General features: G+C 34.4%; 1 protein-coding gene across 1 annotated transcript in view; it reads right to left on the bottom strand.

Annotated features, from left to right (window-relative positions):
* Positions 1-13,207, bottom strand: part of IPO8 (importin 8) — a 68,308-nt gene that overhangs the window by 14,583 nt on the left and 40,518 nt on the right. Inside the window, exon 20 of the mRNA XM_059935566.1 lies at positions 9,362-9,457. Coding sequence (XP_059791549.1) covers positions 9,362-9,457 — 96 coding nt within the window. The remainder of the gene's footprint in view (positions 1-9,361; positions 9,458-13,207) is intronic.

Genomic DNA, 13,207 nt, shown 5'->3' on the forward strand with positions numbered 1-13,207 from the left:
CTAGAGGAAAAAAGAAAAAGAGAAATCAAGTAACTTTTATAGAAAGCTGAATGTTGGTAAAGTGTTATCAATAAATCAGATACTCTTAACGACAGTGAAACTTTTGCTTGTTTAAATCATTTTTAGAATTATTAAACCCAGAGAGCTTAAATGGCCAAAAAGAGGTCCTACAGTAGTGCCAAAACGTCTCCTTCCCTTTTACGCGAAGATTACATTTAGTTGAAGATTGTTCTACAAGAGTCCACACTCAAATGATGGCAATAATCCAAATGTAGACTTAGTCACTTCCATGTTTGAGTTAAAATGACTAGGGTGGAATTTTTCTTTGATAAATCAAATTGGAAATACAGTTGACCCTTGAACAACGCAGGTTTGAACTATATGGATCCACTTAAATGCAGGTTTTTTTCAATAGTGGATACTACAGTACTACACTATCCACAGTTGGTTGAATCCGCGGATAGGGAGAAAACGTGTATACACAGGGCCAACTGTAAGTTATACATGGATTTCTGATTGTGCAGAGGGTCAATGCCTCTAACTCCTGCATTGTTCAAGGGTCAAGTGTAAAAAAAAAAAAGAGACTAAAAATAAGCATGATGTGATCAGAATTTCTCTTGAGAAAAAAAATTCCTAAAAAAGTCACAGGGATGTAATGAACGACATGGTGACTAAACTTAAGAATACTGTATTGTACATTTGAAAGTTACTAAGAAAGAGTAGACATTAAAAGCTCTCATCACAAGAAAAAAAATTTTTTTAACTATGTATGGTGATGGATGTTAACTAGACTTATTGTCATGATCATTTCACTGTATATACAAATACTGAATCATGTTGTATACCTGAAATTAAGATAATTTTATATGTCAAATATATCTCAATAAAATTTTTGAAAAAGAAAATTCCTGTTGATATAAGTAAAAGACTGAAGAAAAATGGTGGATTTCATACATTAAAATCCTATGACTCCAATTCTAAAGTGCAATATTGTTTAATTTTATTAGAAATATTTCCTAACAGTTACTTTCAATTAAAAGGGATGGGCTAACTGTGGAAAACAGATGGAGATTTCTCAAAAAACTAAAAATACTACTACCATATGACCCAGCAATTCCACACGTGGGTATATATCCAAAAAAACAAAAACAAAAACACTAATTCCAAAAGATACATGCACCCCAATATTCACAGCAGCATTATTTACAATTGCCAAGATATGAAATCAACCTACGTGTCCATCAACATGATGAATGGATAAAGAAGATGTGGTGTATATACACAATGAAATACTACTCAGCCATAATAAAGAATGAAATTTTGCCATTTGCAACAACATGGATGGACTTGGAGGGCATTATGCTAAGTGAAATCAGTCAGACAGAGAAAGATAAAAACTGTACGATATCACTTATATGTGGAATCTAAAAAATACAACAAACCAGTGAATATAACAAAAAAGAGGTAGACTCACAGATATAGAGAACAAACTAGGGGTTACCAGCAGGGAGAGGGAAGGGGGAGATGCAATATAGGGGCAGAGGAGTAGGAGGTACAAATTATTAGGTATAAAATAAGCTACAAGGATATATTGTACAACATGGGAAATATAACCAATATTTTATAATAACTACAAATGGAGTGTAACCTTTAAAAATTGTGAATCGCTATATTGCACACCTGTGACTTATACAATATTGTACAGCAACTACAGTTCAATTTTTAGAAAGGGATGGGCTAAAATGATTTGTGTAAAATAAAATTCTGAGGTCTTAATATAAGTTCATTTTTAAATTAAACTTTAAAAAATCAAAGTTTCAGGGGAGAATGGGATGAATAGGTGGAATACAGAGGGTTTTTAGGGCAGTGTAGTGAAACTAGTCTGCATGATACTATAATGGTAGACACATGTCATTATACATTTGTCCAAACCTATAAAGTGTGCACACCAAGAGTACACCCTAGTGTAAACTGCGGTCTCTGGGTGATAATGATGTGTCAGTAGGTTCATCAGTCATAACCAATGTACCACCCTGGCAGAGATGTTGATAATGGGGAAGGCTATGCATGTGTGCGGTAAGGGGTACAGGAGAAATCTCTGTATCTTCTGCTCAATTTCTCTGAGAGCCTATAACTACTCTGAAAAATAAAATCTATTAAAAAATAATCAGAGTTTCATGTAAAAATTTAAGACAAATTCAATATGTTTCCTTTAGTAAGCCAAACTGTAAGTACATTAGTATCAGAAGAATACTAGACTTGTTTAGGATGATATATAATATCAAAACACATGACTACACGTGGTACTTTTAAGATTGAGATTTTTATAAAGAAATGACTAGTCTGATTAACTCTATTGATTTTGTCTCATATTCTGTTATAGAGCATATATAGGACATAGGCTCTATTAAAAATTATTACTACAGTTAAATAATTATTGTGAATCAATGAAGCCAAAAGATAATGTAAACTAAGTTTGAAAAACTCTTTTTGATATGTTTTAATAACAAAGCTTCATTTTAACAAATATCTACTATTACATGCAACGCCATTAAGAATACAAAGAGGGCTTCCCTGGTGGCGCAGTGGTTGATAGTCTGCCTGCTAATGCAGGGGACACGGGTTCGAGCCCTGGTCTGGGAGGATCCCGCATGCCGCAGAGCAACTGGGCCCGTGGACCACAACTACTGAGCTTGCGCGTCTGGAGCCTGTCCTCCGCAACAAGAGAGGCCGCGATAGTGAGAGGCCTGCGCACCACGATGAGGGGTGGCCCCCGCTTGCCGCAACTAGAGAAAGCCCTCGCACAGAAATGAAGACCCAACACAGCCAAAAATAAATAAATAAATTAATTAATTAAAAAGAAAGAATACAAAGAAACTGTGAGGTTTCAAAATTAGTAAATCTAAAATGATCCATTTATATTAAAATAAAGTCAATTATGGGGATTGATTATGCAGAATACCTCCATATACCACTATGGAGTGATCTGCAAGATATATTATTAAGTGAAGAAGGCAAGATGGAAAAAAAATTTGTTTAGTATGCTACTGTTTAAGAAGGTGAGGAGAGAACGGATGTAACTATTTGCTTATTTTTTAAAATGAAAGGATGAACTAAAAACTGGGGGGTGGGGGGAGGGTAGAAATGGGGAAAGAAAGTAATGGTAGAGGGGACAGGAATGGAAGCTAGATTTCCCTGAATATACCTTGTTTTGTAAATTAGACTTTAGACGATGCATATGTTTTATTTATTCACAAAAAATTTAAGCAATCCCTAAAAGTTAAAATAAAATGAAATAAATAATCAAACAAACAGGGATTATGTTAAATTACTTTAAAATTTATGATTTGACTTGTTTGGCTATAAATATCCCTAGCATATGAATATACCCTTGAGATAGAAAGAGCTACTAAAAAATCTTAAACTGTTAATAGTAATCATATGTTGGTGATAATATATACATATTAGTGGGGTAAAGTAAGTGAGTAATTATGATGAGAACCAGGATTTTGGGTGTGGGAGATACTGATTAGGATCAATTAGGTTAAGTAAAAATAATGTAGTCCTAAATTTGAACTGAAAATATCTGTGTCTACTAATGATGCATTAATCTTAAAATAATATAATATGTATTTCCTGGTTCTCTTTTGTGGAAATAAAGACCAACTCAATAGCAAGGAATATCCCTCGTGCAGTCTTGGAATACCATTTCCCAGGGTAGGGCAGGAAATGTACAAGATGAACCTGGAACATCTAATCACACCAGATAGCAGAAAACTTCCAAACACTATGAGAGTCAGGTCAAGAGCACTCATATGGCAAACTCAAGAGGCTCCCACTGGCCTAAGTTTAAAGAACTTTGTATGCCTGAAATATACTGAATATATTTGATGTGTATCAAATAAATTTGAATCTATAAGTTCAAATAATACTAAAAAGCCAAAAAAAAAAAAAAAAACATAAAAAATACCTCACTGGTCATCTTTGGAGGGTGCTCCAAAGATGGAGCATAAGGAAACAAACTTATTGTCTCAGTCATGACAAACAAAGGCAAATACTCAAACTATTCCTCAGAGTAATCTAATAATTGATGAGAAAACACTTCTCTTCATAGAAGTATTTCCACTCATAAATGAAGAAGGAATGACAGAATTAGAATATCATCACCAACAGCACTAAGATCATAAGACGAGAGACAACCATTCTGTCCCTAGTAGAAATACACAACACCACCTATGAAGTATTCTTGCCAAAAAGTCACAACTGAATCCAACCAAATCTCTAGATCTAACTACCAATTTACAGGAAATATTGAGGAATTTAATTCTAAGGCATTACAATCCTTCAGCACAGTAATGGTAACCTCACTAACATTAGACAGTGAGTTAACTCACTTAACTTTCTGACATAGAAATGCTTGGGTACCAACTTTCCAATCCCTCTAAAAACCCAGTTTTAGGAGTAGAAACCCACTGTACATACATTACATATGAAATTCTTACTTACTAACTTCAAATGAGTCTATCCAGCTAAAAACAATTCTTTTATTCAACTCTTCTTTACTACTTACAAGACTCCTCCAAACTGAAATTTCAACTTTTTTCATTTTCTACAACTCTTCCTATTTAACTGCGAAAATAAAGCCATTGGACTTAAGCTTCCACATCCCTTATTTCTACCTCAAGACAGATCCTATATCAGCATTATCTAAACGGCACTGTCACAACAGTTAATAGATGTTCCTTGGGTTTGGAAAACAAAAAGATTCCACTGTTAAATTAATTTGGAAAATACAGAATACTAATCACTCCCTTAGGCACATTTCCAGATAAAGGCACTAAGAATTCAAGCAATAATGAAATGAATTTTGTTTTATCCAGTTTTTCCCAGACCATTGAATACACTTTTTTATGAACACCTACTGACACCATTAGATGGTCACCATTTGAGTAATATCACTCTATTCCCATCTCCTGGTATCTACACTTTCTGTTTCTGTGAAAAAGATCATCTATTTTCCAAGGTAAACCTGTGCTCACAGGTTTCTCCCTGCCCTCCTCATCTTATGTCTTGTTTTTTCTGGTGTTTTCTATGCAATGTCTGCAATGACTCTCACTATGAATCTTGTTCTAATCTTCTACTCCCAATGCTACTTGCTTAGAACAGAACTAATACCTTCAGACCTCAACCTCACTGAAGATGAAATAAAGACATTCTCAGAAAAAAAAAAAATTAATTGCTAGCAGACCTATCCTACAAGAAATACTAAAGGAAGTTCTTCAGGCTGAAAGCAAGTGACCTAGAGGGTAATTCAAAGACAAAGAAAGACACACACACACACTCCAGTAAAGGTAATTATGTTAATTATAAAAAATAGTAAAAATAGGATTTCTTTCACTTTCTAAACTGTTTTAAAAAGCAATCACATAAAATAACATGTTATAATTATACTGTTGAAACTATAAAATGTAATATATTCAACATTAACAATACAAAGGATGTAGAAGCAAGATTCTACTGGAATAAGGAAATGACAGCAGATGGTAACTTCAACCTAAAGCAAACAAATAAAGAGAACTGAGAAATGGTAAATAAGAAGGCTAATATAACAAACTCTGTAGATATATACTTGGTTGCCTTTTCTCTTAGCTTCTTTGAAATAAAATTACAAATAGAAATAATTACAAACAGTGTATTGTTGGGTTTATAACATATATAGATGCAATATATATGACAGTAGCAGTACAAAAAGGGGGAAGAGGGAATAGAGCTATGTAAGAGTAATGCATCTATATCTCACTAAAAATTAGGTTAATCTCAATCTGAAGTATATTCTGATAAGGTAAGATATATGGTAAGCCCTAGAGCAACCACTAAGAAAAATGTTTAAAATAGTGGAAAAAAAATTAAAGGAATTAAAATGTGACATTAGAAAATATGTACTTAATTCAAAAGAAAGCAGTAAAGAAAGAATAGGGGAACAACAACAACAAAACATGAGACATATAAATAAAAAATAAAATGACAGATTGAATCTATGTGTAACAGTAACAACAGTAAATGTGAATGGGTCAATTCAAAGATACAAATAGGTTGAAAGTAAAAGAATGGAAAAAGATATATCATGCAAACAGCAACCATAAGAAAGCTGAAATGGATATACTAATATTAGACAAAAACAACATCAAAACAAACCAAAAGGGACTTCCCTGGTGGCGCAGTGGTTGAGAATCTGCCTGCCGATGCAGGGGACACAGGTTTGAGCCCTGGTTTGGGAAGATCCCACATGCCACGGAGCAACTAGGCCCGTGAGCCACAACTACTGAGCCTGCACATCTGGAGCCTGTGCTCCTCAACAAGAGAGGCCACGATAGTGAGAGGCCCGTGCACCGCAATGAAGAGTGGCCCACGCACCGCGATGAAGAGTGGCCCCCACTTGCCGCAACTAGAGAAAGCCCTCACACAGAAACGAAGACCCAACACAGCCAAAAATAAATTAATTAATTAATTTTAAAAAAACAAAACAGAAGTGTTACTAGAGATAAAGAGAGACAATTTTAATGATAAAAGGGTCAATTCATCAGGAAGATAAAACCATTATAAACATACATACACCTAACAGACCCCCAAAATACATGAAACAACAACTAACAGAAACAAAGGGAGAACTAGATAATTCAACAACAGTTGGAGAATTTAATACTTCACTTTTGATAACAAATAGAACAATTAGGTAGAAGATCAGCAAAAAATAAAAGACTTAATCAACATTATAAACCAACTAGATCTAACAAACACCTATAGAACACTCAGCCCAATAACAGCAAAGTACATATTATTCTCAAGTGCACATGGAACAATCTCCAGTACAGACTATATGCAGGGCCATAAAATAAGCCTCAATAAATTTAAAAGAAATGAAATCACACAAAGTATGTTCTCCAATTACAATGGAGTAAAATTAGAAATCATTAACAGAAAGAATTCTGGTAAATTCACAAACACATGGAAATTAAACAACACACTCCTAAATAACCAGTGGGTCCAGAATAAATCACAAGGGAAATAAGGACATATTTTGAGATGAATGAATATGAACACATGCCAAAACTTATGAATGTAGCTAAAGCAGTGGTTAGAGGGAAATTTATAGCTATCAATCTCTATATTAAAAAAGAAGAAATATCTCAATCTAATAACCTAAAGTTCCACCTCAAGACTCTGGAAAAAGAGCAAGCTAAACTCAAAGCAAGTAGAAGAGAATAAATTATGAGGATTAGAGCAAAAACTAATGAAATAGCAAACAAAAAAAAAACAGACAACAAAATCATAAATTGGTTCCTTGAAAAGATGAACAAAATTGACAAACCTCTACCTCAACTAACAAAAGGGGGAAAAAAGAGAGCGAGAGAAAGAGAAGATAATAATTACTAAAATCAGGAACAAAACAGGGTCATTATTACCAACCTACAAAAACAAAAAGAAATATAATGAAATATTATGAACTGCATGCCAACTAATTAGTTAATTTAGATGAAATGGACAACTTCCTAGAAAGATGCAAACCCCTACATTAACTCAAAAAGAAATAGAAATACAAGTAGACCTATAACAAATAATGAGATTGAATTGGTAATTTTAAAACTACCCACAAAAAAAGCTCAGGCAAAGATGGCTTCACTGCTAAATTCTAACATTTAAAAAACACCAACCTTCAGAAACTCTTCCAAAAAATAGAAGAGGAGGGAGCACTTCCCAACTCATTCCACGAGGCCAGCATAACTCTGATTCCAAAGCCAGACAAAGATACCACAAGAAAAAAAAAATTACAGATCAATATCTCTTATAAATACAAGTACAAAAATAGTTTTAAAAAAATACTACCTAACTGAATCTAGAAATATATAAAAAGGATCATACTCCATGATCAAGAAGGATTTACACCAGGAATTCAAGGTTGATTTAACATCTGAAAATCAATTAATGCAAAACGCCGTATCAACAGAATAAAGGACAAAACCCACATGATCATCTCAATAGATGCAGAAAAAGCATTTGATAAAATTCAACACGCTTTCATGATCAAAACATTCAAAAAACCACGAATAAACAGGAACACACTCAATCTGATAAAAGACATCTATGAAAAACCCACAGCTAACATCAGACTTAATGGTGAAAGGAATGCTTCCCCCCCTAAGATCAGGAACAAGACAAAATGTCTCCTCTCGCCACATCCATTCAACATTGCACTGAAGGTTCTAGCCAAGGCAATTAGGCAAGAAAAATAAAATAAAAAGCACCCAAGTTGGAAAGGTAAAACTCTATCTGCAGATGAGATGACCTTGTGTACAGAAAATCCTAAGAAATTCTCTGAAACTCTATTAAAACTAATAAACAAATTTGGCAAGGTTGCAAGAAACAAGATAAATATAGAAAAAATGCATTTCTAAACACAGGCAATAAAAAACTTGAAAATAAAATTAAGAAAACAATACCATTTACAACATCATTAAAAAGGATAAAATATTTTAGTGAGATTTTAACGAAAGAAACTTGTACTTGAAAACTACAAAACATTTTTGAAAAAAATTAAAGATGACCTAAATAAAAGGAAAGACATCTCATGTTCAGGAATTGAAAGACTAAATATTCCCAAAGTGACAATACTTCCCAAAGTGATCTACAGATTTAGCACAATGCCTATCACAATCCCAGTTGGCTTCTTTGCTCAAATTGACAAGCTGATCCTAAAATTCATATGGAAATTCAAGGGACCAGAATAGCCAAAACAATCTTACATAGGAACAAAATTGGAGGACACAAACTTCCTAATTTCAAAATTTACTACAAAGCTACAGTAATAAAGATACTGCAGTCCTGGATTAAGCACAAAAAAATTCATCAAATCTGAATGAGAATCCAGAAATATATCCTCACATTTACAGTCTATTGATTTCACAAAGTGTGCCAAGATAATTCAATGGGGAAAGAATAGTTTTTTTCCAACAAATGGTGCTGAGACAACTTGATATCCATGTGCAAAATAATGAATTTGTACCCCTTCCGCAAACCATATTCAAAAACTAACTCAAAATGAATTAAAGACCTAAATGTTAGAGCTAAAACCATAAAACTCTTAGACGAAAACAGAGGAAAATCTTTGTGAACGTGAATTTAGCAATGGTTTCTTAAATATGATGCCAAATTGCATTGGGTATTTTTGTCATAGGATCTGTACCAGTAAACACAAACTATAGGCTATCTTTATAATTTTCCATCACAATATAAACAAAACATCAATCAGACATGCACATTTTAAATGTAAACATCAAGTAGGATGTTTTTATACATATATTACCTGATCAATTCCCCTTCCTTTGCACTGAAGAATGATGACTTCAAGAAGTTTGGCTGCATGACATTCTGCATCTTCTCCTGCATCTCCACATAGTACCTGCAGTAATTAAAATTTCACTCAGCAGTAAACAGCAATTGCAAAACATTTAATCAAGTCTACATGAAGTAAATATCACATAAAAATTCAGCCACTAGAATCTCAGCGTTGCTTGCATCATAAGTTTACCTTGCCAACCCAAAGACGGAAGTTCAAAATGAAGTTCATCTATCTACTTTATCTACTCTGATTCCTTATAAGGTATAATAATTCACTTATTTAACTTTGGATTAATAAAATAGGCTATATGAGTTAACTGTCTAGACAAATGAAGCTTCCCTTTAGGGAATGCATCAAAACAGTAAAATACAATGAAATCAAAAGAAAACAAAATAACCTTCTCCTTAAACAATTAAATAAACCCTGTGTTTTTCTGTTCCTTTTGAATTCTTGTCTATATGCACCCATTTTTTCATAATGAAACCATAAATTTAATATTACACACCTTTTAATTTCCTCATTTGGACTTCATAATTTGAAGTACTTTCCATAGACATTATAACCATTTAGGACTATACAGTATTACAGAAGATGAGTATAACAAAGCTTACCAGCCTGTTCCCCTAATGTCAATTCTGTATTTTCACTGATATGAACATGTTCATACACCAAATACAGCAGCCTTATAATAAGGTTCCCAGAAGAGAGATTTATAGAGTAGAGGCATGCTTATATTAGAAATAAAGAAATACGGAAAAATTAATAAGGGTTCAAACACAAGACATAAGAAAAAGAACAGACTTAACCCAGAGAATAAAAGTAAGATAGAAATTAGGAATATAAACAAAAAGAGGTAAAACAAAGAGAAATCAAAAATAGATTCATTAAAAAAAAGACTTAATGAAGTAGACTTTTGCCAAAATTATTTTTAAAAAGCAAAGAAAGCAAAATTTTAAAACATTATGAAAGACATAAATACAGATAAAGGAAAGATTAAAAATGAGAATACTATGAAGAATATTATATTCCTTATATATTTGAAAACTTAGATGAACTGGATAATTTCCTAGACAAATACAATTTAAGAAAACTGAATTTAAAAGATATTCCAGATAAAGATGACAGATTGAACATCCCCATTCAATTTTATCCCTTCCCAAAGGCCATTAAAATAAAGGTAAAGATATTTTAGAGGCATATATCCACAAAGACAGAGAAAAAGAAAAAACAGACAGCTATAAAACTGTAGAAGCTGGAAGACAGATGGATCAGTGAGCTGAAACATAAGCAGGTAGCTAGCAAAACCAAGAACCAACCCTATTTACATAAACTTAAAATTCTACCTCTAGAGCAGTGTTTCTAGATCTAGATTCTAAACATGTGGGCTCTGGAACCAGAATGCCTTGGTCTAAATCCTAGCTCTACCGTTTATGAGCTGTGTTTTTAGAAAAGCTACTGGGTGGGCCAAAAAGTGCCTTCAGTTTTTTAAGTAAAAATAAAAGACACATTTTTCATTTTCACCAAGAACTTTACTGAACAACGTATTCACCCTTTTGTTCCACTACCTTCTGCCATTTTTCAGGCAACCTCATAATTCCATCTTCCCAAAACTTCTTATCTTTTTGAGCCAAGAACTATTCCAGGTGCCTTTTACAGTTTTCCAGGGAATTGAAATTTTTTCCATTAAGAGATTTTGTAAATACCAAAATAAATGGAAATCCAAAGGTGCAAAGTCTGGTGAATACAGCAGATGAATCGGAACTTCCCAGCCAAGCTGTAACAGTTTTTGCCGGGCCATCAAAGAAACATGTGCTCTTGCGTTATCCTGATGGAAGATTATGTGTTTTCTGTTGACTAATTCTGGACTCTTTTCATTGAGGGCTGCTTTCAGTTGGTCTAACTGGGAGCAGTACTTGTTGCAATTAACGGTTTGGTTTTCTGGAAGGAGCTCATAATAGAGCAGGGGTCCCCAAACCCCAGGCCACGGACCAGTAGCGGTCCACTGGTCCCATCGCTCCCCATCGCTCGCATTACCACCTGAACTCCGCCTCCTGTCAGATCAGCGGTGGCATTAGATTCTCATAGGAGCGTGAACCCTACTGTGAACTGCGCATGCGAGGGATCTAGGTTGCGTGCTCCTTGTGAGAATCTAATGCCTGATGCTCTGAGGTGGAGCTGAGGCGGTGATGCTAGCACTGGGGAGTGGCTGCAAATACAGATTATCATTAGCAGAGAGGTTTGACTGCACAGAGACCATAATAAATCAGTTGCTTGCAGACTCATATCAAAACCTTATCAGTGAGTGGCAAGTGAAAACAAGCTCAGGGCTCCCACTGATTCTGCATTATGGTAAGTTGTATAATTATTTCATTATCAATTACAATGTAATAATAATAGAAATAAAGTGCACAATAAATATAATGCGCTTGAATCATCCCAAAACCATTCCCCCACCCCGCCCCCGGTCCGTGGAAAAACTGTCTTCCACGAAACCGGTCCCTGGTGCCAAAAGTGTTGGGGAGAGCTGTAATAGAGGACTCCCTTCCAATCCCACCATATACACAACATCACCTCCCTTGGATGAAGACCAGCCTTTGGTGCCGTTGGTGGTGGTTCATTTTGCTTGCCCCACGATCTCTTCCGTTCCACATTGTTGTACAGTATGCACTTTTCATTGCCCATCACAATTTGTTTTAAAAACAGAACGTTTTCATTACGTTTCAGTAGAGAATCGCATGCAGAAATATGGTCAAGAAGGTTTTTTTCACTTAACTTACGTGGAACCCAAACATCAAAGCAATTCACATAACCAAGCTAGTGCAAATGATTTTCAACGCTTGATTTGGATATTTTGAGTATGTCGGCTATTTCCCACGTGGTATAATGTTGATTGTTCTCAATTATTGTTTCGATTTGATCGTTATCAACTTCAACTGGTCTACCTGACTGTGGTGCATCAGCCAGCAAGAAATCTCCTGCACGGAACTTCGCAAACCACTTTTGACACGTTTGGTCAGTCACAGCACCTTCTCCAAACACTGCACAAATCTTTTTGTGCATTTCAGTTGCGTTTTTACCTTTCTTGAAATAATAAAGTTTAATATGCCAAAAATGTTGTTTTTCTTCCATCTTCAATATTAAAATGGCTACACAAAAATTCACCAATTTTGATAAGTCTTTTTTTAAACTCGCGGTGATATGACAGCTGTCACATACAATCTTAACAAAATTGTTTCAAATGAAGTTAAAGACAACTAAACGCTACTAGAGCCATCTTACGGAAAAAACCAAACGCACCTTTTGGCCCACCCAATATTTAACCTCTGTACCTTAGTCCCCATCTGTAAAAAGGAATACAGTAATATACTTATGTCATAGGATTATATGATACAGAAAGAAAAAAATCAGCCCCTTTTCCCCAAATTGCATTTACTTGGTTTCTTTGTTTGCTGGTTTTGTTGGTTTGAGGTTTTGTCCCAAAAGGACAAAAGGAAGAGAAACAAAATATAGTACAGTAGCTTAAAAAATGGGCTCTGGAGCCAGATAACCAGGATTCAAATCCGGATCCAACACATAACAGCTATGTGACTAGGTCAGTTTTCTAAACCTCAGGCACAATGCAAAATGCCTGTCTCCTCTTTGACAAAAGGTGATATAATGTTGTAAAGATTAAATAAATTCATGTGTATAAAGTGCTTAGGAAATACCAGTGTACAGTAAGAGTTCAATAATAAGACCAGAAATACAAAATATATTTAACTACTCAACAAGTAGAAGGACATCACTGTGAATGTCACTTTTACTATATCT

This window comes from Balaenoptera ricei, chromosome 10 (assembly GCF_028023285.1).
Source record: "Balaenoptera ricei isolate mBalRic1 chromosome 10, mBalRic1.hap2, whole genome shotgun sequence".
Lineage (NCBI taxonomy): Eukaryota > Metazoa > Chordata > Mammalia > Artiodactyla > Balaenopteridae > Balaenoptera > Balaenoptera ricei.